This window comes from Typopeltis vanoorti, chromosome 18 (assembly GCF_054136105.1).
Source record: "Typopeltis vanoorti isolate ZY-2024b chromosome 18, IOZ_Tvanoo_1.0, whole genome shotgun sequence".
NCBI lineage: Eukaryota > Metazoa > Arthropoda > Arachnida > Uropygi > Thelyphonidae > Typopeltis > Typopeltis vanoorti.
Genome location: NC_143566.1, coordinates 88,030,560 through 88,054,768, shown reverse-complemented (window position 1 = coordinate 88,054,768; position 24,209 = coordinate 88,030,560). Strand labels below are relative to the sequence as shown.

Sequence of the window (24,209 nt, the reverse complement as noted above, 5' to 3'; positions counted from 1 at the left end):
GATAGTGGTGATAGTGAAATGTATAGTCAAATTAGCCAAGCAAATAAGAAAAGGGTGATCATTATGAGTGATTTTAATTATGGAAATATAGACTGGAATGATGAGAAAGCAACTGGAAGTAAAGAAAATGAGTTTCTTGAGTTTTTGAGGGATAACTACCTCAGACAGTATGTAACAGAGGGCACACGAGGATTGAGGGTCTTGGATTTGTTCATCTCATCATAGGATGTAATTATAAATGAGGTGTCAAATCATCCACCAATTGGTGAGAGTGACCATGAGATGATTACCTGGGTAGTTGCCAGCAGTGTGAGGACCCCTGTGAGAAAAGGGTATATGTGGAACTGTTGGATCCTACTTCGTCTTAACCTTTACTTTGGATCCGACATGTTATTTACTACGATGTTCTTAACCTAAAAATAGTTGCTAGTTGGTTTCTAATTCAAATATAGAGAAAATTTATATTTAAAGACTGTGCCACTCTATATCTGAATTAGTTCAAGAATTGAAGAAAAATCAACCTTCAACTATCTCTCCTTAAAATATATACTGGCCGAGTATATTTGACTTACTTAATTTACCCACTTTGGTTCGAATATTTTATGAATAGTGCAGTAAAAGAGATTCAGGCAAAATATATCTTTTGATTAACAAAAACAAACATTTAATTTTAAAATCACAAATTTTACACTTAACTTCAAATCAGTAATTAAGATATTACAAACATTTTAACTCCTCAGGTAAATTCAGTCATTCAACTCATACAATGTTAAAACTGTTATCTCTAATACAGTCTTCTTGCAGTTCCTTAAGTTCCAAATACAATAAAATCGCACTAACACACCTCTTCACAAACAAATACTTTTAATTTTACACTTCAGCTAATTCTCACCAATAGTTACTGTTATTATAAGGAAATTCTAAGATGAAACTCACACACTTCTCTGTATAGGAATATTAATGGTTTTAATATTCTTACCAACAATTTTCCTTCTTCATATACTTATGTGAGAACACTTTTTGTAACTGTATACACTTTAATCAATTAACGGCACTCATTTAAAAAAAATCTTCTTAGAAATAACTGGATTAATTAACGGCCACAATACACACAATCAAACATTCTTGCACAGATCAAACCGCTTGCACTACAATTGACATCACTTAACTAATTCAGTGTTCTACTAACAACTCTTGTACTAAGGTAGCACACAATAATTCCTTAACTTGAAGTTTAATATGCACAGTTGCCTACTCCTTCGATATCAATTTAATCCTTTAGGTACCATAATTCTTAACACCGCTATCATTAAACTCAACTTTGTTGCCTCTAATTATTCTCTAGTTACTTCGTACTATGCTTCAAGTTTCCGTGTGTCCTTGAAAGGTCGGCCCTGAAATTAAATCTCAACTCAAGTATTGCTAGTCTATTTAGTAGTCACTCAGCTGTTTTCCGTAGCTATAATTGTTATTCTACAACTTATTAGCTAACTGCCTCTCGACTAATAGACTTTATTTAGCTGCTTGAGTGACTTGCCGACTCGCTATTATTGCACTGTGATTCTCGAATGCTCCGATTCCAACCTAATGCCAATCTCTCTCTCATAAATCTCTAATCATAATCATTTCCGCGTTCATTGCTTTTTTATCTGTTTTTCCCGCCTAAATTGTTCTCGTGATCTAAAACTCTTTTCAATAAACCTTATGTGGTGTTCCAAAACGTGCTCGCTCACTTACATACGTTTCCATGACAACCAAACAAAATATAATAAAATCGAGGTATTGCATGACGTTAAACTTTCACAAACAGGAATAAATAAAGAATATTTATATTTCAATTAATGCGCAGTTAAATTATCAAATACAAGTTCTTATAATATTAACATAGCAATAATTAAAATAAACTTAATAATATTTAAATACAGAGTCTAATACTATTATTATATATCTTTGATTAAATAATTAGATATTAGACAAAATTAAAGTAGTTATATGAATATTAAATTGTAAAATAAGTTGTTTACATTAAATAATATTTACAAGTCTAGCCTTTGTGATGGAAGATCATGTTGGATTCTGAAGCAAATAATAATTACTCTAATCTTTACACAATCAGAATCCAACAGAACTACAAGAGGGGTGATTATGCAGAACTTATGAGACAGCTTGCAGGTGTAGCGTGCAATGAGGAGTTAGCTGGAAAAGAGATCAGTGCAGTTTGGGGGAGTTTCAAAAACTATCTAGTAGATGCAAGGTCTAAATGTATTCCAACGGTGAGAAGGTTAAATAAGGTAGGTGTGAGATGGATGAATAAAGAGATTAAACATGCAATACAGAGAAAAAGGGCATTGTGGAGGCAGCATAAGAGAAGTGGAAATAACCAATTTCATGAGGTCTACAAAGACCAGGCAAGGAAGGTGACTTGGTTGGTGAGAGTAGCTAAAGAGAGGTATGAACAGCAGTTAGTTAATGAAGCCAAAAAGAATCCTAGGGAGTTCTTTCGATATTTAGCCAACAAAAGAAAGAATGATTATGGAAGGATGACATTGATTGGAGAAAATGGTATAAAGACAGCTGTTGCAGAATGTGTGTTGGAGATACTTAATGAGCAGTTCATAAAGATCTTTCAATCTTGTGAATGTGAATTCATGGAAGGATTGAGAGCAGTTGATGATGGAGATTAGAGACTGACTGTAAGTGAGCAAGAGGTGTTTGGGGAGTTGAGTAAACTAGATGTAAATAAGGCTGTGGGACTTGATAATATATCACTGCGTATTCTGAAGGAATGTGCCAGGGAGTTTACACCTGCCTTGACATATTTTTTTAATACGAGTCTGCACTTGATTAAGTTCCTAAGCAGTGGAAGGAGGGCAAGATTGTGCCACTTCATAAAGGAGGTGATTGAACTCGAGCATCAAACTATAGGCCTATCTGTATGTCAGGTGTTGTGGTTAAGTTGTTGGAGAAGCTTGTGAAAACTAGGATCCAGAGTTGGGTTGACAACAATGGTATTATCTTTGATGGACAGCATGGATTTGCTAAAGGGAGGTCATGATTTAGTAATCACTTACTTGTTACAATAAAGTGACTGCTTCCTTGGACAGAGGAAAAGGATATAGAGTAATATACTTAGATTTCGCAAAGGCTTTTGATAGAGTACCTCATGATAAATTGACAGTCAAACTAGAGCAGATGGGGTTGGATATTAGATTAGTGCATTGGATTGGAGACTGGCTATCTGATAGGTATCAACAAGTTGTGTATGGGGGTGCAATATCCAGGAAAAGGAAAGTCACTAGTGGAGTGTCTCAGGAGAGTGTTTTAGGGCCATTACTGTTTAACTTGTATATTAATGATATTGGCAAAGATTTGGATGGAGATATTCAGTTGTTTGCAGATGGTGCAAAGTTGGGACAAACCATGAAGAGTAGTGGAGATGTTGTGGCCTTGCAAGAAGACTTGAATAAATTGAGTGATTGGGCACGGAAATGGGGATGTGCGTTCAATGTTGCAAAATGTAAGGTTTTAAAATTTGGAAAACAAAGATGGGATGCAGAATTTATGCTTGGTGAGAATATGTTGTTGGAGGTAGAGGAAATAAGAGATCTGGGAATGATAGTGGATGAGAATCTAAAATTTAGGGGACACATCGCCAAAATTGTGAAGACAACACAAAGGCTTCTGGGAATGATGCAGAGGACACTGATGTGTAGCAGTAGAGAGATTCTTGTTCCATTGCATAAGGCTTTGATTAGGCCACACATGGACTATTGTGGCCAGATTTGGTCACCTGGTTTTCAGAAGGATGAAGAGATGTTGGAAAGGGTCCAAAGGCAACTGACTAAGGTAGTTTCTGACCTCTGGAATGTCAAGTATGAGGAAAGATTGAGGAGATGCAATTTACAGAGTCTGCTGGACAGGAGGAAGAGGGGAGATATGATAGAGACCTACAAACTGGTAAGGGGTTGTTATAGGATCAATTCTGGAGAAGTTCTACAGAAAATAGTGGGAGATCAGGGGAGAACCAGAGGTCATCCCTGGAAGCTGTATAAAGAAGGTGTGAGTAGGGGAGTGAGAAGCAGGTCTTTTTCGTGCAGAGTTGTAAATGATTGGAATGCCTTGCCTGAGAGTGTGGTGTCTGCAGGAAGTTTGAATGTGTTCAAAGCACGGTATATGATGAGCTGTGTGTGTGTGTGATAAAAGGACTTCTCAGATGAGTCTTTGACTCCGTGAGGTCTTGGGTAATAATAATAATAATAGTAAAAAGACAATCACTGCTAGTGCACATTTATTGCCCATAGCTATCAGAGTGGTGTTTAGTGATCTGATAACTTTGAATTTACTGTAGAATTTTTTTAAAGTTATAGTGCCCATAATGGCGGCCCTGATAGTAAGAAGAAGTGCCGACAGCATTCACAAGAGTATTTAAAATTTGGATTTATACCATCATTTACCAGTGAAACAATGCCTATGTACCTATTATGTGAAAAGGCTATCAGTAATGATGCCATGAAGCCTGCATAGATGAAAAACTATCTTGAAAGGTTTCACTCTGATAAAAAAAACAAAGATCTTAATTTTTTTAAAGGCACTGAAAGAAAAGATCATAAAACGACCAAATTTAAACACATTTTTAAAAGCACCTCCCAGTGGAGATTATGGACTGAAAGCATCATACAGTATCTCTCTTTATTTTTTTTAAATTGAGAAATTTATTATTGAAAACATTTATTTAACATGATGGGGGTTGATGAGGGAACAAGGATTCCATGAAGGGCTCAATGGTCTAAAAAATTTGCTGACCCCTGCCCTATACAAATCACAAATGCAGCTGACTATTGAATATTGCTTTCACATCTGGGGCAATGCCCTTAGGAGTTCCCTAAGAATACTTGAATCAATAGCAAATCCATCTAATCCAAATCCAAATGCATGTAGCATCTAATCAACACTCTTTCACAGTTCATATCCAAACCCACAAAATAAATTTCTCCTCTGTTTTCATCCCTTCCACCATGACCTCTGGAACAGTCTCTCACCATGTGTTTCCCAAGGAATACAGTCCACAGAACTTTAAGTCAAAAGCTAACAACTTCTGTCCCATTCACATACTAGTACTTGGTACTAGTGTACTATAGATTAACCAACCTCTCTTAGATGGCTTCTCATAAAAAGAATATAAAAATAATTTTTAAAAATATTAAATTAAAAAGCAAAGTTATTTTTGACTTCCAGTATTAATGAAAAAATAGTCCGTACTCCTCACAATTTCAAGTAGCAATATCCATGAAAAGTAAGGTAGTGAGAAATAGATTATGTGCAGAAAAGGTAACAGATGTATGTAGTTAAATTTCAACCTCACTGACATTCACTTCCATCTTTGGTCTGCAAAACCACACCTATTTCTTCTAAAAGAAATTTAACTTTCAGCTTCTTCAATTCTACTCATTTCATTTTTTTTTTTTTCCCATTGATGCACTCTTTGATTCTTTTCACTTCAAAGGTGACATTTGTATATTCTGATATCTCATGTAAGAGATTGTCTTACGAGCATCTCCTCATTTTGATCATCCTTGGATTCAAATCGCTTTGCCTCATTCTATCTTATTCCTTTGCTGTTTTTATTGCTCTTCTAAGCCACCAACCATCCTTTCTTTAACGGTTGATAATCTTCATATTTCCTAATAGTGAAATCATCTTTCTTGGAAATTTTAATGCTCACAATGCCAGCTAACTTTCCTTTTCTGCCTGTACTGATCCAGCAGGTAGAGATGCCCAGACATTTTGTCTCACCTGTGATCTTGCAAATTATTCATATATCTGTCAGATTGCCACATAATCCTAACCATTTTCAAACTCTTGATCTCTTCCTCACTAGTGATCATTCTAAGCAATTTAGACTACAATCTAGTATTCATTTTTTCATACATGTGCTGCAATTTACATAGCCACCCTCATCTGTGCATTGTCTAGCATTACAAGAATTCCAAATGGAATGATCTCTGTGCTTCATTTACCAGATTAGATTATTGTGTCTAATCTTTTGTGATTCAACATTTGCCCTAATGTATAATCAAATTCCTGATATGTACCCTCATGGAGTATACAAGATACTGTGATAGTACTGGGTGGGCCACAAAATTAATAACTCCTTTATTTTTTGTTTTAAATTTACAATACCATCGCATCATATACAGTATATATAGGAAATAAATTTACACTAGGTGGGAAAAATCTTGTAAATGGCATCCATTTTCTGCTTCACACAAACGTGCCCTTTCTGAGGCATTTTTCATGACACCTCTTAGTGTTTCAGGTTCCGGTGCTCTGATTTCAGCCCGAATATTGTTCTTCAGATGTTGGAGTGTCTCAGGCTTGTTAACATAAACTTTTTCTTTGAGATAGCCCCATAGAAAGAAATCAGGAGTCATCAGAGCTGGAGATCACAGTGGCCAGCTTATGTCGCAACCGCAGGAAATTATTCTTCCCACAAAAACTTGCCTGAGCAGTTGGATTGTGGCCCTTGCTGTGGGAGCTATCACTTCGTCCTGTTGGAACCACATGTCATGTTTATCTAGAACTGCTGGGAGTAAGAAATTTTCAATCATAGACTGATATTCATCTCCCGTAACATTGACTGGGTTCCCAACGTGGTCTTCGAAAAAGTAAGGTCTGATCACCTCTTCAGACGTCACCCCACACCAGACCATTCACTTAAGGGGGTACAATTCCCTTTGGTGAATTGCCCTAGGATTTTCCAAACCCCAAATCCTGCAGTTTTGTTTGTTAATGAAGCCATTCAAAGAAAATGTGCTTCATCTGACATTATCAGCTTGTGGATAAATTCAGGATCTCTCCTTGCTGATTCTTGAAATCTGACTGCATATTGGAATCTATGGGAATAATCTGGTGGCTTCAGCTGTTGCACCAACTGAATTTTATATGGAAACAGGTTCAAGATTTTCAGAATATGCTGGAGTGATGTCCAAGAGACTCCAACCTGTCCAGATCCCCCCTTCGAGTTGATGTGCTCTGGTCTTCTGCAGCACTCTCCCTTACATGCTCAACTGTGGCTTAGTTCCTAACCGAGCATGGTCTGCCTGTTCATGGAAGGTCACTTACTGAACCCTGTTCCTCAAAATGACCAATCAAATCTAATCATTGATTTGCTTGGAGAATCTCAACGAGCCAAGGTCAATATTTCTGACCCAACAAGCATATCGTCGCCATAATGGCGATGATATGCTCGTTGGGTCAGAAATATTGATCCTTGGTTTTGATAGTGAAATTTCACAATTTGTGTTCGCTGTTCAGTCATGAATTTTTCCATGGTTAATCTCCAAGGTCTTCTTTATAAAATCTGTAAAGAAAAATAAGTAAAAATTAATTTTAAAAAAGTTATTAAAACTTCAGACCCCTTTGTGACTTTTGGCCCACCCTGTACTAAGCAGAAAAATGCACAGAATACATGAAGAGCTAAGAACTTACATTATTACTAACTTCTGTTGACAATATTCCTCCAAATTACACTGTTATCTATTAGGCGTCCAGTGTTGTCAGATGTTGTATTTTGGTTTTCTAAGGCATTTGTAACTGCATCAGTCTGCCTCACTCAATCCACTTCTAACTGAATGGTTTCTAGATCACACAATTAGGTTCACTATTTGTAGACCTAATGTACTACTCTTATGAGGGTACAGAATGCATCATTTGAAAAAATGATGTATTCTATTCCCCTAAGTGAAAAACTGTATGTATCAAAGCTCACAATGAAAGTCATCATTAGTAAGGTTCGATAGTTTATAATATTTGAAATAATAATAATTTGAAATATGTAACTAATACATATAATACAAATTGAGTTATCAAAGTCTTTGTACAAAAAAAAATTAAATAAATAAAAAATAATGCTTCAATTACCGTATTTACTCGATTATAACCAGCACTTTTTTCTCTAAAATTAAAGTTAAAAAATCATGATGCAAGATATATGCAGAGATTTTTGGAAATAAAGTTTTTCAGGAAAAAACTAAATTGACATTTATAATTAAATCTGCAGTATTCATTATAATTGCTCTCATTATTTATAAAATGAATCTATTTAAATTTTAATTATCAATGTTATTTATGCGATCAGCAACTCACCTTCATCACGCGATATATTTGAATCTTTTAGTAATAATGCTGCTGTAATAAAATTAATTATTTCTGGCAAAATCATGTGTCAGACTCTTAAAATTCAGTTGCACAACAGTTCTAATGATGGTCTCTTAATCTTAATCTACCCTCGTGCAATCCTAGATCAAGTAGAAGTTAATGCTCTCACTCTCACATTTCTTCTATTGGTTGCTTCCATCTCTATGCATATGAGTGGTACAGTATTAACCACCTTACCGGCTATTAAAGATCAAATACACATCCTCATAAGCTTCGTATCCATCATAAATTTCAATGGTATTACAATTTTAATATGCACTTCGCATCCATGGTAATGTGGACGTATATATACGTCTTGGCCGGTAGTGTGGTTAACAAAAGATCACATGACTCAAAGACAAATTGACGATTGTTGAATTAAATGCTGATTCTCTTCAACTGAATTCCAAAATATCTGAAACTGCCACAACAACAACATTCACTATCTATTTTGTAAAGTTTTAAACTTTTTTTGTGTTTGTGAACTATATATGAAACTTTTTAATTTCTTTTTTCAAAAACTCAGAGGTGTGGGGTATATGCAAGGGCAAGTTATATTCGAGTAAACAGTATGTTGTGCCAGTCAACATAAGTGATATCAAGCTTATGCAAACTTTTCGGTGTATCAGCCCATTATTATTTAATGCTGAATGTTGTAATCCAACATTATGTTCTGTAAAATGTAAATCCCTGTGTACCATTCAGTTGCTTGTTCAGAAATGTTTGGCTTACTTTTTTTCTTTTTTAATGTAAAATTTCTTTAATTGTAATTCAAAAGAAAAAAGATGTTAGACTTTTTAGAGTCTAGAAACTTATTCAGCACTGAATTTGAGTGTGTGTAGGTTTTAGGGGAAGGGTTAAAATTTGATCACTAGAGTTAACATCATTATAGAAAAATAAATTATGAGTTTCTCTCCCTTTCTTTTCAGGATTCTCTTGGCACATGGCAAAAATGTGTTGCAGAGTGTGAAAAAGCTCTTGATAAAGGTAAAAAAGTCATTATAGACAACACCAACCCAGATATAGAAAGTAGGCAAAGGTATGATTTTAAAGCATTTGTCAAAAAGTATTTATTTATTATTTTTATTATTTTTTACATTCACTTTACTAACATGTGGCCTCTATTTTATATTTCAATACAGAATTCATGAGTAATACATTCAATAATATACCCATAACTTTCTAATTGCAAGACTTGAATTTCACTTGTGTGATCTAGAATTGAATCTAAGAGATATTGATATGATCTACCAAGAGAACACATGTAATTTTACAGGCAAAAAAACTCTTGGTGGCATTAGACGACATTGTGTGTTGCGTGTTGATGGTGGTAGTAGTTTGAGGATTAAGTAGGAGAGATGGTTAATTGTGTATAGTGGAGTCAAGTGTTCTCCCACAATGAGTCCTACTATATAGACAATGATTATATGGATAAATTACTATATTGACAAATTATGGATGTATTAATATTAGTTAGAGGGTGACTTAATTGAACATGCTGTAATGTATATTAGATAGGCAAATATGTTTTTAAATATCTTGCGCAAAGTTTATGAAATTCCCCTCATAATAAGTGAAAAACTATATTTCATAGTTCGCAAGGAAGGCCATCCGCACACTTAGTAAGATTCAGTGGTTTATAATATTTGAAATAGGACGTTTACCATGTACTTCTATTATAATAATGAAATTAGTATTAATATAAAACAATAGAAACTCTTATTCTGACAGTATATTTCAATTATGAAAATAAATTTTTTCTAATTAATTTATGAATTAATTAATAAATAACTTATGAAAACAGTCTGGTTTAAGGCTATATAGTGGAAGGTTGGTGTAAGTTTTAAATGCACTTGCGACATAATAAAGTTTATTAGACACATATTTGGAATAATAAATATATATTTTTTAATTTTATTATGGCAAATATTTTGACCTGAAGCTCACTGGCACTCATTAGTGCATCAGCATAATCACAAGGCAAAGATAGAACAAAGAATGTTATTCCTATTTACAGAGCCGAGCCATGTGCCAGAGTGCCACCTTACAAGATAAAATTCACTCTGGAAGTGGAAAACAACAGCCAACTGCATTTTTTAGACATCTTGATAAAGAGGGATAAAGAGGCAATCAAATAGTGTCAAATTATCTATTTACAGAAAGCCTACAGACACTGGAAGATATCTTCATTATACTTCAAACCATCACAGGACACACAAACTGAGCATTATCCATATGTTGAAAAATAGAGCCCGAAAGTTTATATCAAAAGAGGAGGATACACAGACTGAACTCTCACTAATAGCCAACACATTATCACAAAATACATATCCTCCGAACATCATCAAAAAATATCTATACGGTGACAACCCCCAGACAAGAAGAATCAAGCTCCCAGCACATTTCTACTGTAGTGATCCCTTTCATCAGGTCAATTTCTTATCAAATAACCTCTGATGTTGTAGGCTCTTATCTAAGAGCCTACAACATCAGAGTGGTCTTCAAACCAACCACCAGCATCAGACAGGTTTTAGGATCCCCAAAATAAGGTGCCATTCTACAAATATCCAGGAGTATATTACATTCCTTGCTTACATCGGACAAACTTCACGGAGTTTAGATATCAGACAAAAAGAACATGTTGGTGATGTAAACCATAACAGAAGTATTTCTTCCGGCTTAGCACATCATTTCTGTACGTCTAACTACACGATAGAGTGGCAAAAGAGCTCCATGCCATATTTGGATGACGACTACAGACATCGGTTATTCAAGGAAGCCACAATAGTTTTAATAACTGGCGGAAACCTCAACAGAAATCAGGGTACTATTCTGAACAGTTTGTGGAAAAACCTGATCCTCTCTCTCTAAATCCATCTGAACTACAGCTTGCCAGTAATCACATTACACATTTACAACAAACACGCCTGTGTGATAATGAATAAGAACAATAAGTCCTCTCAGTCTCTCTTACGCGAACATGCAACCTTAGCTACTAGATTGTTTACAACGTTTTTATGTTCCTTTCAATTTGCATTTACTAGTTTTTTAATGCTTTTCCATCAATACCTTGAAAAAACTAGACAGTTTGCTAGCGAAACTGGTAGGCAAAGAATGTAAGATGTTTGTATGCATTACAATATGGTCAGTATTGAAACAGTAAGTTTGTATGTTTAATTTTCAAACGACCAAATATGTTTAATTTAAATAATGTGCATTATCATGAAAATGATTATTAGGAAAAAATTTTTGTGTTTTCATCCAATTCAGACTTATCAAACAAGTGCAAGGATGTCATCATAAGCAAGGTATTAGATAAAACAGATCTACAAGTTGTACAACTGGGTGATGCAGACCACAAAAGTCGGTATGTGAAAGAGCACATGCAGATAACTTACTATATATGTACACAAATGCCAGAAGTATCAGAAACAAAAGGGTAGAATTTGTTGCCTTGATGATGAACATGTCATGGTTTCAGATTGTAGGCATCAGTGAGATTTAGCTATCAGGTGTTTGGTATCACATAATATCAAGGATAAGAGAGAGGGGATGCGCCACTAATGATACTAGATGATTTGAGTCCAGTTAGGGGGGAAATCTGTGACTACAATACTGGTAACAATTTACCATGTGGCAGTAGGTTTGAAGCCATTTGATTTAAGGTGGAGTCTAAAAAGATCAAGTACATGGTGAAGTATTTTTTCATACCTAGTGGATTAGTTGCTAGTGACGATGAAATAAATTAAATCGATTAAACATGATGGGTGCAAAATGTGCATTCATCATGGGTGACTTTAATTCTCTCATAATTTATTGGTTAGCAGTGAAATCTTGTGAAAAGAATGAATCCAAATTTATTATTATTATTATTAACGTCTGACCTCCATGGAATCGGACTCATCATGGAAGGTACACACTATCACACACAAAGATCATCCAACCATGCCTTAAACTGATTCAATGTGTCTACATTCACAACACACTAAGGCAGTGCATTTCACTCACCAACCACTCTCCAAGTAAAGAGCCTTCTCCTCACTCCTCTGCTTACAGTTTCCAGGGATGGTCTCTTGTTCTACCCTTCTCTCCCCTCTGCCATTCTGTGAAAAATCTCTTCCATGTCAAGCTGATAACAATCCCTGACTAGCTTATATGTTTCAATCATATCCCTCCCTCCCTTCTCCTCCTCCTATTCATGAGGCTTTGCAGTCTGTGTTCTCTCAATCTCTCATCGTATTCCACATTCCAAAGACCATTTGACCACCTTTGTGAATCTTCTCTGGACCATTAGTAACATATCCTCATCAACATGGAAACCCAGTGACCAAATCTGTGCACAATAATCCATATAAAGCCTGATCAAGGGTTTATATAATGATATCTTAACCTCTTTATTTCTGCATGTTAGGATCCTCTGCATTATTGCCATTATCCGATGTGACATCTTCACAACTTGTGCAATGTGGCCTTTGAATTTCATGTGCTTGTCCACCACCACCACTCCCAGATCTCTCATCTCCTCTACCTCCTTTAAAGTTTCCCCACCAAGTGTATATTTTTGCATCCCATCATTGCTTACCAAATTTAAAAGCTTTACACTTTGCAACATTGAACTGATAATTCAACTTACCTACCCATTTATGCAATATATTCAAATCCTTCTGTAAGGCCATAACATCTGCTTGACTCTGCATTCCTCTCCCCAATTTTACACCATCTGCAAACAGCTTCAGATCTCCAGCTCAGCCCATCCCAATATCATTAATATAAGTCCACGCAGTTAGCCTAGTGGCTATGTGCTTCGCAACCATATGCCCAAGGAAGGAGTGTCCTAGGTTCGATTCCTGTCAACGACACAAGGAGCTTAAGGATCTTCCTCAGCCATAGCCAAGTTAGCCGGTCTTGGGCATGGACAGCAGGTTTTTTCCACCAGTTTATCTGGGGTTGTTCATCCCGCATGCAGGCAAACCAGTCCAGTGAACACACACGGATTACAGTCAGGAATACTGACCCAGCCATAGGTTTGATTCGTCAGCTATGCAGGTTCCGAAGCCTGGATAAAATTTGGGAGGACTGAGATGGTACCGTACTTCCCCGTAAGGGGGACTCACGGCCATGTATCATGATACGATTATACAAAATGAACAACAATAGTCCAAAACTGATCCCGTTCACAACCACTAGTGACTTTCCTCTTTAGGATACCATCCTGATATACTTTCTGATACTTAACAGACAATCACTGTTAGGTATCAACAGTGAATGTCACACCTCAATCAGTGAAACCATTTCATCTTCCTTATTTCTTATATTCTGGCATTTGTTAATAAACACAGCAGTTCACTTTTAGGTCTATAACCAGTCCTACCCAATCTGTTTGCGATTTCCCCACCACACCTGCCCTTGCTCAATCCCTTTATCACTGTTTACCATATATATCCAGTCAGTCTTAACTTGCCCATCCACATCCCGATATATTCCATTTCTATGCTGATCATTCCCATACATTTGATACTACTTCCAACATCCATTCTCCCTATACCACTTCTCCCTGTTCACTTGCTTCCCCCCCCCTCTGTTTCCCTGTTCCTCTTGCATTTCCCTTCTCTCTTCATCTCGCCGGCCTGGTTTGCCAAATGGTTAGGGTATCCACTCTCCAGCCAAAAGGCTGCAGGTTCGAATTCCGCCATGGACGTGGATGTTTGTGATTGTCTCTGAGAAATGCTAGTGGTGATAGTGGGCAGTAGATGCCGTGTAGTTGGTGGAGACAGTGTTGTAGAGTAGGTGCCCTCCCTCAATGAGTCTTTGGACTCCCTGGAGGTGTAACATAATAATAATAATAATCTCTCACTACTACGGTTTCCATTGGCAAGCACTTCTGCTCTTCAATACCACTCTCCTGATCTTTCGCTACATCTCTTACTTCTGATTGCTTGCCTGCATCACACACTGCACTTCCATCTAGCAACAGTTTCTCCAGTGCACTCACTCCATAGCCATTCAAATGCAATCCATTTGATTATGTAATACATTACTGCTCATTAACTCCTCATTCAGATCACACTTCACACACACACCTTCCTTCCATCTGCCTTAAATATCCATGATTTATCTACATAATCAAATGAATACATGTAGCACACATCACATTTCACAAAATGACTAAAATTAAACTTAAACTCCTGTAATGACAAAGCCACTGTCATATTTCCTTCACCAGTTACTATTCTCTGCTCTAAGTTTAACAGTTTGTAAACAAACTCAAACAAACAAGCCTACATGCTAGAAACAATGCAAGCGCATAACTTTTACCTTAACTCTTACTCATAAACACACACTGATTTACAAATTATTCCAAAAAAACTTATCTGAAATGGGAGCCTTCTTTTCACAACCCTTCTAACAAAATGCTAGAAGGTTCTTTACTTATTAATATTCCTGCTCCATGTCAGTGAGTATTATTACTACTTCCAGAGTAACAGAGGATGATATCTTTGGAGCATCATTTACCTGAGCCTGGCCATCTTATTACACTCATGCCTAAGATTTGTATTTTTAGTCTTCTCATTTCTTCAATAGTATTTCTCAGCTTTCCAGCTTCAAACATAGTTCTAACATTCCATGTTCCTATTTTGATTGGTTTGCTTGAGATTTTTAGCATATCCATTCCATTTAAGGAATGACAGGGACTCGGAGGGGGGGGGGGCATTGTTCTTGTTGTGTTTGCCATGGTGGTTCGTCTGGGGAGGTTGAATGCATAGTTTCCCCTCTCGCTTTCTGCATCATTGACCATTAACCTTTTAAGAAATACTAAATAACCAGTATGACCCTCCTTGCTGAGTTATTTTCACAATTATAAAATATTTTATAATAATATGAATAGTTACTATAATGTATTAAACATTTTTGTACTGTTTTCTTGTCTAAATTGAAGTCACTGAACAAAACTGTTATATAGGAATTTTATTTTCAAGTTAGGGATGTCCAAAATTTATCTTGAAATTTATTTGTTTATTCCATGTTAAATAATGTCACAACTTCAAGTGAGAAACACCTCCCTGAAAATACCTCAATACTTTAGTATAGTTCGCCCACCGTTTGTAGGTCTCTGCTTGGTTTTTGCCAAGAATAGTCAATTCATGCTGAAGGGGAGGAAGAAATGAGGGATGTACGAATTGGTCAGCAACATGCGAAATGACGTGCTTTATAGGTAAAATTTTCCAACTGTTATACAAGCAACATAGTTAACTACAATAATCATAAAAGAGAAGTTAATTTTCCGACCTGTAATAATAAACAACTCATCCCACAATATGGACTGATTACCCTCTTATCGGAATGGATTCTCCTTTTTCTGACATGCACAGAAGTGTTGATGGATCTCTAATCGGTGGGCAAACTATAGTGTGTGGTAATTTTGAAAGCAGGGGTGTACACATAAGGCTATGCCACATTTGGCACACATATACTGGCTCTCTTTTCTTTTTCTTTGCCCAAATGTGGTATTTGAATACACATGACAATGCCTAGTGGGATTTGCTTTCTTGGGTGTGGGTGGCACAGGTATTAGGAAATGGCTTTCCCTCAGTCTGAGGGGGTTCATCACCCCGTGATGGTCATCCAGATGTAGTGGTCAGTCTTGGCATGTGGAACTTTTGAAAAATTTCTTATGATAGTTAATTGAAAATTAGCATGTGTGATATTTTCACCAGTTTATGCATTATACAAAATATGTGAATTGAGAACAGTGAGCTCCAAGATATAGAAAAAGAATTTTCTATACCATTTGAAGGCCTTTCGCACACATTCAAGAGACCTGATCATCATGTCTGTCCTGTCCACAGCCCCCATATTCCTATTATAATCCATGACACATTCAGGTTTCATTATTGGTGTGTTTGTTGTCCTGTCAACTCTCCCTGATTGTTTCATAGAGTCTGTGTGGAGTGTGGTCAACATACAAACTTCTTGTTTATCAATCCATTTTACCACCACCATCATATTATCTGTGTGTGTGGATTCTACCTGTCCTTTGTCTAATTTTTTGTTCGGTTTCGGCATCCCTTTCCTGTTTTTCCTAACAGTCCCACATGCATTGGTACCATTTTTATGTGGCCAGTCGTATACAAAAGAGGAAGGACCAGAATGCCAATTGTCTAACCACAACATGTATCCTTTCTGCAAATACTTTGCCACTAGGGTTTGCACCACGGCCCCAGAAATCCCAAATTCATGTTCTGGAATAATGTCTGTAGTTGCCCCTGTGTACACTACAAAATCTAACACATATCCAGTCTCACAGTCACAGAACACAAAAACTTTGATCCTGAATCTATGTCTTTTCGAAGGAATGTACTGTTTGAACTGGAGGCGGCCCTTGAACAGTACTAAGCTCTCATCAATACATGTATTTTGAAAAGGGGTAAATACTTCACTGTAGGTTTTTCTCAGATGATCAATAATTGGTTGTAGTTTGTTTAGTCTTTGTCTCAGAACCTGAGTTTCATTGTCATTGAAATGTAAAATACTTAAAAGTAAAAACTCTCCCTGGACATATAGTTTGTGAACTGTGGAGTAGCTACAAGGGGATCCTTGGACCAATATTCTGCTATTGCTAGTTTTTTTACCCTAGCCATAAGCATTATGATTCCAAAAAATATATATAATTCTTCTCAGATAGTATTTTTCCATTTTTAGTTTTGTCAGCAATATGTTGCACTATATGAAAGGGGAAAAATAGTTTGAAAAAATCAAAAACAGTTTGTTGTGTCGGAAAAAAATGATGAGTCATCCCTTTTTCCCACCCAACACTAAGTTACTCATAAGGAGAGTATAAGAACATGCTTATGCCTCCGGATGGGAAATGTATACTGACTAATGTCCCAAGAACATGTAAATATCCAAATGTGTAAGCTCTAAACAATGTTAGAATAGCCCATGAGTTTAATAGAGAATAGTTGTAAATGAATTAAAATATAAAATCATGTATAAATTGCCAAATAAATATGTATAAGCTAGAGCAAACTCTAAGCCATGTAAAAGCAGTTCATAGCCACGGCGTCCAATCGGCAGCCGCCGTATGTGTGACGACACCACCACGTGAGGGAGCTGTTTTGGAGTATAAAGGTTTTGGCGGGAATTCGAATCGCTCTCTTGTCTCCGGGTTTCGTCGGCACCTAGTCCTGTCGGAGAGCTGTGTAGAGCTTGCCGCCACGTGTAGCAAGAATCCCTCCTTGCTATGTGTGCTACGTGGGCCAAGGCTGCAACTACAATGTATTCAGATCCATAAGAAGAAAGAGCCAGAGCTAGAATGAAATCAGCGTCAGTGTTCAAATCTGTGTATTAGTGTTTTTCGGTTCGTATGGAAACAAAGGAATAGCAAAGCCGCCATCAGTGAAGGTACAGTTAGCCGACCAAAGTATCCAGTTCAAGGCAAGAACGGTAATTCAACATTTAACTTATGTTAAATGTTGAGTTAAAGTAACCGAAGAGTAAGGAAACAGAAGTTAAGGAAGCATGCTATTTCTGTGTAGTGTTATAGGAACAGTCTGCGATTTGGATACTGTTGTCTACAGTTGAGAAGGAAGCATATTAGGCTCCAGCCGAACAGGAGGCCGAGGTCTGAACTGTTTGTGTGATTTAAGAACAGTAATGTTATATGGTCAGAACGTAACTAATTGTTAACTAAAATTTTGGAGAGGGGATTAAGTAAGATTCAGAAGTATTATCCTAGAGAAATTCATGTCAGAAGTATTGAGTTGTCTTGTGTATATATGAAATATTACGTGTGATAATATTAGGTAATTTAGTTATAAGAGTCTGAGAATAGATGTACATTTAGAAGTGAGGAATTTATGTCAAGTAAGGGACTATAGTATAGAAGTTTTGTTTGTGATTAATTAAGTAAAGGGAACCCAGACTCTTTTAAGATTAAGGATTTAATTAACATGTATACTTGTCTTTGTGCAATAATAAATGTGTTTCTTAAAATATAATCAAATGAGTTTGTCATCCTTTCTGCGGATTTGAGCTACCGTTTGGAAAATTTCGTACCGTGCATTTAAGGGGAAACCATTAGTGATAGAAGAATTGGGACCACAACTGCTTACTTCTTGATCCCTACATTTTTTTTAAGTATTCTTGGATGACATATCAGAATTTAGTTGCCGGCTGGCGCAGCTTTAATCAATATAAATTCATCGGCAAACGCATATCTGATATTAAGTGATACAAAATTTATGTTAACTATAAGGCTAAAGTAAAGACAGTTAGAGATATAACAATAAGGCAGTCACACAGACCACAGACGATATAAAAACAAGATATAACAAGTTGAACCATCATCTATAATTGCTGAAATACCTGAATTATCATTATTGAATTGGTGAACTGTTGGACAAAAATTTGTATCGCGCCATTGAAACAATGAAGCGTCAGTATGATTTCTTTTCACAGATGCACTGGTGTTGGTGGTTCGTTATCTGAGCTTTCACTATCACTACTTTCTAAAAAATAAATATCATCATTGTCACTGAAAGCTGATAAATCGCAAGATAAAGTTTCTAATACTTCTACTAATTCTGCCTCAGTAAGAGAACGCTGCTGTCTGCTTGTCAAAGCCATTTTTACTAACTCTGGAATCACCGCATCACGTGATCACCTGGCTCCTATTGTCAAGGATGGCTCTGATAACATTGTGCATGGTCTCGCAATTTTTTATGAAGATAGCACCACAAAGCAGACAGAAGCTTGAAAATTAGTTCCTTCTAATCCTAAGAGATGGCTCTATAAGGCCACTCAATTCAAATGCTTTCATAAACTAAATTAAATGAGTATTACACATTGAAAGTTCAAATCGAATTAACTCGACCATAGCAGTTAAAGAGTTAAGGAGATTCTATCCATGTCCTTAGGTATCTGGTCTTGAAAATTGCCGATGTGATTCATCTTCAGTGGTGTACGCTGCTGCTGCTGCCTACAACTATGGAAGTTAATTCACTATATCTGGCTTCTCTCACTTAGTTTTGCCTGTGGGTCAACACAGTTGACTGGGGTGTGGCCGCTATCTTGGTGGTAGCTTTGAGTAGCCATAAGTGAGAGCTGGCTGCTCGGTGGGAACCAATCCTCCTGGACCATCCTAGGATGTGACTGTCCAAGAAAGGTGCTACCCTCCCAAACACCCCATATACCCCTTTATTCTATTATTATTTTTTTGTATTCCATTATTTTTTTAATTAGGAATTTGTTGTTTATTTGCTGTCTTTCTTATGCTATAGTGACACTTTTTAAAATACGTCTGTTATTTGCATTTTGAATCTGTTCCATTGTCCTGTATTGAAGATACCTTATATAATTATTAGTATATAAGCCTATATATACAAAGTCATCTTTTTTATTATTATATAAAAATATCACATAATTGATACACAGTCAAAACAAGATATCATATAAATAAAAATTTGACTGGTGATTCAGAACAATTCAGATTCTACCCAAGAATCTAAGAATAGTCTGTCAGGTGGTGTCGTAAAATATAGACTGTTCCAAGTAATGCTGTTTTTTGTAGGTCATATGGGGTCACTTTGTTGATGTTTAATTGCTGTAAATAGTTGGACAGCTTCTTTGAAGTTGCACCAAGTGCACCGATAACTATTGGGATGACTTTGGTGTGTTTAAGCCACAGTTGACCAACTTCGATTGCTAGAACTCGATATTTAGTCATTTTTTCCAGTTCTTTGTTAATGTTTTTATCACTGAGTACTGCAATATCGATAATCCAAACTTGTCGATGTTCGATAATTGTGATGTCAGGTCTATTATGTTTCAAATGCCGATCAGTTCGTATATTCTAAAGTCCCAGAGAATTTTTGCTGTTTCGTTTTCCAATACAGTCTCTATTTTATGCTGCCGCCAGTTATCAGAAGTAGGAAAGCCATATTTTTTGCATACATTCCAATGAACTATTTTGGCCACTTGATTATGGTGGTATTTATGGTCAGTTTGAGCTATTTTGCTGCAGGCACTGATTAGATGTTCTACAGTCTCATCTTTCTGATCGCATAATCTGCATTTGCTGTTATTATTGATGTTGAAAATTTTTACTTTGATTGCATTCGTTTGTAATGACTGTTCTTGAGCTGCTAGAATAAATCCTTCTGTTTCTTTTTTAATGTATCTGTTTAAGCCATTGCATGTCTTGTTCTTAAGCGCCTCCGTAGCGCAATTGGAAGAACAACGGTACATTGCGCCCTTTGATTGGAATAGGCCTAAGTTCGATTCTCGTCATGGCGGGAGGAATCTTTATCTGGTCGATTTCAATCGAAGGTGAGTTAGCCGATCTCATATGGAGGTAGCAGGGTTTTTCATCCTGCATACATACAAATCGGCCCTTCAGAACACGCAGTTTACAGACAAAAATTACTAGTTGTGGTGGTGTTGGAAGTGGAAGGTAGATGGCATTGATGGAGATGATTCATAGTAGAGGTTAGGTGTAGAGACAGTTGTAGATGTCCTCCCACGATGAGTCTTCGGACTCCTTGGAGGTATCAGGAATAATAATAATAATAATGTCTTGTTCACGTCAATTTTGTCCTCAGTATCTCGAAGAAATTGGCCATGCAAGGGTTTATTTTTCCAGTGCACATATCGGATATTTTGTTGTTCCTTTTTTAATCAGATTTGTTTCCTGTTGCTTTTAGAAGGCCCTCTTGTGTAATTGCTTGAAGCATTGGCTCAGAGCTGTTGTCGATGTAATTTCTTAAACCAATTTCTTCTTCTTCCACAGTCTGTCTCACTTGCAGCAGACCTTGTCCACCTATTCTCCTCGGTAGGTACAACCGGTCAACATCACTTCGTGGATGTAATGCATGATTCGTGGTCATTAGTTTTCTAGTTTTGCGGTCTAGTTTGTCCAAGTCTTCTTTTGTCCAATTTATTATGCCAGCTGTGTATCAGATCACTAGTATAGCCAAAGAATTCATTGCTCTAATTGTGTTTAATCCATGTAGTTTTGTTTTCAGAATATTTCTAAGTCTTTTAATGGATTCTGATGCTGCCTGTTGTTTAACTTTCGAGTGGAGAATATCATTGTCTTCTAATATTCCTAGGTATTTATAGTGTTCATCAGCTGAAATTGCTTTTATATATTTCTCTTGATCAAAATTAAAATTGCTAGTGTCATTAATTTTTCCTCGTAGATAAAATTGCACATTTATCTAAACCAAATTCCATTTTGATGTCCTGACTGAAAAAACAAAACTTGGATATGAAATTCTTAGGAATTTCATATCAAGTTTGTTTTCTTCAGAATCATAGACAAAGGTATCGAAGAAATGTTGAAGAGCAATGGTGACAAGGAATCACCTTGGAAAATTCCACATTTAATGCTGATATCTCCAAATCGTTCATTATTCACTATTAATGTTGTTTTCCATGATTTCATACCAGTAGCCGGAAACAAACATATGTTTTTGCTAATTCCAAATATTTTTAATGATTTTAAGATTCAGGAGTGTGAGAGAGAATCGAATGCTTTCTTGTAGTTTATTCATGCCATGTTTAAATTAGTTTTTCATCATTTTGAGTTTCTGAGAATCATTTTTTTAATAAGGATTTGGTCTTTTGTTCCTCTAGATTTTTGAAAATTGCCTTTTTGTTCAATCGGATAAATCTGATTATCTGATAAGTAGTGGTATATGAAATTTGCTATGATTGCAGTGAACAGCTTAAGCATAGTTGGTAGGCATGTTATTGGACGATAGTTACTTGGGTCTGCACCCTTATCCTTATCTTTCATGAAGAGAAAAGTGCGCCCAGATATTATTATTATTATTATTATTACATGGCATCTCCAGGGAGTTCAATGACTCTTACATCATGTCAGCGCTTCCTGATGGTTGCTCTTCTGAATCTAGCATTATCATCAATTGCAAACAACTGAATATCTCCTCTCACATGCTGAACTATATCATTTATATATAAAATAAACAAGAGTGGTCCCAGAACAGAACGTATGGTACACCACTCATCATCATTACCTTCCCTTTTGAGATATCCCCCCCCCCAGTTCACAGCTTGCTGGCTCCCAATACATCTCATATTCATAACTCTTAGTTAACTATTCCTGTAACCAAGCTACCAAATGACTGTTCATCATCCTGATCAGTTTCAACAGTAGTTTATCATGTGGCACTTGATCAAATGCTTTAGTAGAATCCAGATAAGTCACTGCATAAACAACTCATCTTTCCAGTACACTAGTTTTCCTATTACAAACTGTAACCAAATTACTAAAGTAAAATCTTCCTCTTGATGAACCCATACTGTTCTCTCAAAATATTTCCATTCTCATCAATCCAGGTTTGTGTTATGTCTCTAATCACCTAATTTCACCACCACTACATCTGATACACACACACACTAGCCTATATTTGGATGCCACTGACTTGCATTCTCTTTCTCTCTCTCTCTTATGCAGTGACACTATTTTTTTCTTTCCATTCTTCTGATATTGCCAGGCTGTTGTTAAACAACAAAGACAAGGGCACTACCAGCCCTTTTGCAATTCCTGTAATATGATGATTTCCCATCTAGTCTCACAGCCTTATTAGCATCAAGGTTACTTGATATTTTAAACACTTCCCATTCTTGTGTTGTCAGTCTTATGTTTTCCTTTCTGTTGTTATTCAACACTGCTCCTAATCCTCCTACATGAAATACTATTATTATTATTATTCATGACACCTATAAGGAGTCCGAAGACTCATTGCGGAGGACACCTACTGTACAACTCTCCATCTCCACCACTACACCAATCATCTACATTAATACCATCTACTGCCCACCGCCACCACAACTAGTATTTTTTTGTCTGTAAAATGCGTGTTCTGAAGGGCTAAATAAATAAATTCCGTGTGATGATACTGCGTTCCTTCTTTTTATCTTTTTACGGGAGTTCACGGTACCATCTAGCCCCCCCAAAATTTTATCCGGGCGCCGGAACCGGCATAGGCTGACGAATCAGACCTATGGCTGAGTCAGTATTCCTGACTGTAATCCGTGTGTCCTCAGACCAGTTTTCCTGCTTGCGGGATGAAAAACACCAGATAAACTGGCGGAAAAACCCTGCTGTCCACTCCCAAGACCGGCTAACTTGGCTATGGCTGAGGAAGATCCTTAAGCTCCTCACGTCGTCGACGGGAATCGAACCTAGGACACTCCTTCCCGAGGCATATGGTTGCGAAGCACAAAGCCACTAGGCTAACTGCGTGGACTTCTGAAGGGCTGATTTGTCTGTATGCAGGATGAAAAACCTTGTGTTTCCGGGAGAAAAAAATCCTGCTACCTCCATATGACATCGGCTAACTTACCTTCAATTGAAAAAAAATCCATATAAAAATTCCTCCTGTCACGATGAGAATCGAACTTAGGCCTTTTCCAATTGAAGGGCACAACGTACCGTTGTTCTTCCAATTGCGCTATGGAGGGGCTTACTCATTGAACATCTTCACTGCATTTCTATTTCTAGAATTTTTGCTACATTCTTCAGCATGTGTTGAGGTTTAAGTGCTGGGAGAAACTCATGTTAGAGGCTTAATGGAGTGAAACAGCACTGAGAAAGAATTAAAAATAATTTTTAATTCTTCCAGTAATTCATCTGTCACTGAGACATTATCAGGGAGTACAATATGAGACTTGTAGCGCGCGCACACACACACACACACAAAAGCAACACAAAACTAAGTAAAGCATGTGGACAAAACTTAGTGGGTACCTCTATGGGTTATCCCCTCTCACTCCTCCCTGCCATTTTTTTAATGGAATATTTTGAAAAACAAGCTCTTGACTCAGCTTCTCTCATGACCTCTATCTAGTTATGTGGATGATGTGTTCTCCATTTGGCCTCATGGCTCAGACACATTAGACTCTTTCCTTTCTCATCTTGATACTCTTCACCCTAGAATCCAGTTTACTAATAACTTTTAAATAAATAAGTTAAATAAATTTTAAAT

General features: G+C 36.6%; 1 protein-coding gene across 3 annotated transcripts in view; it reads left to right on the top strand.

Annotated features, from left to right (window-relative positions):
• Positions 1-24,209, top strand: part of PNKP (Polynucleotide kinase 3'-phosphatase) — a 242,599-nt gene that overhangs the window by 175,320 nt on the left and 43,070 nt on the right. For all 3 annotated transcript variants that reach the window (XM_090408408.1, XM_090408407.1, XM_090408409.1), the window contains one exon: positions 9,126-9,235. In XM_090408408.1, coding sequence (XP_090264534.1) covers positions 9,126-9,235 — 110 coding nt within the window. The remainder of the gene's footprint in view (positions 1-9,125; positions 9,236-24,209) is intronic.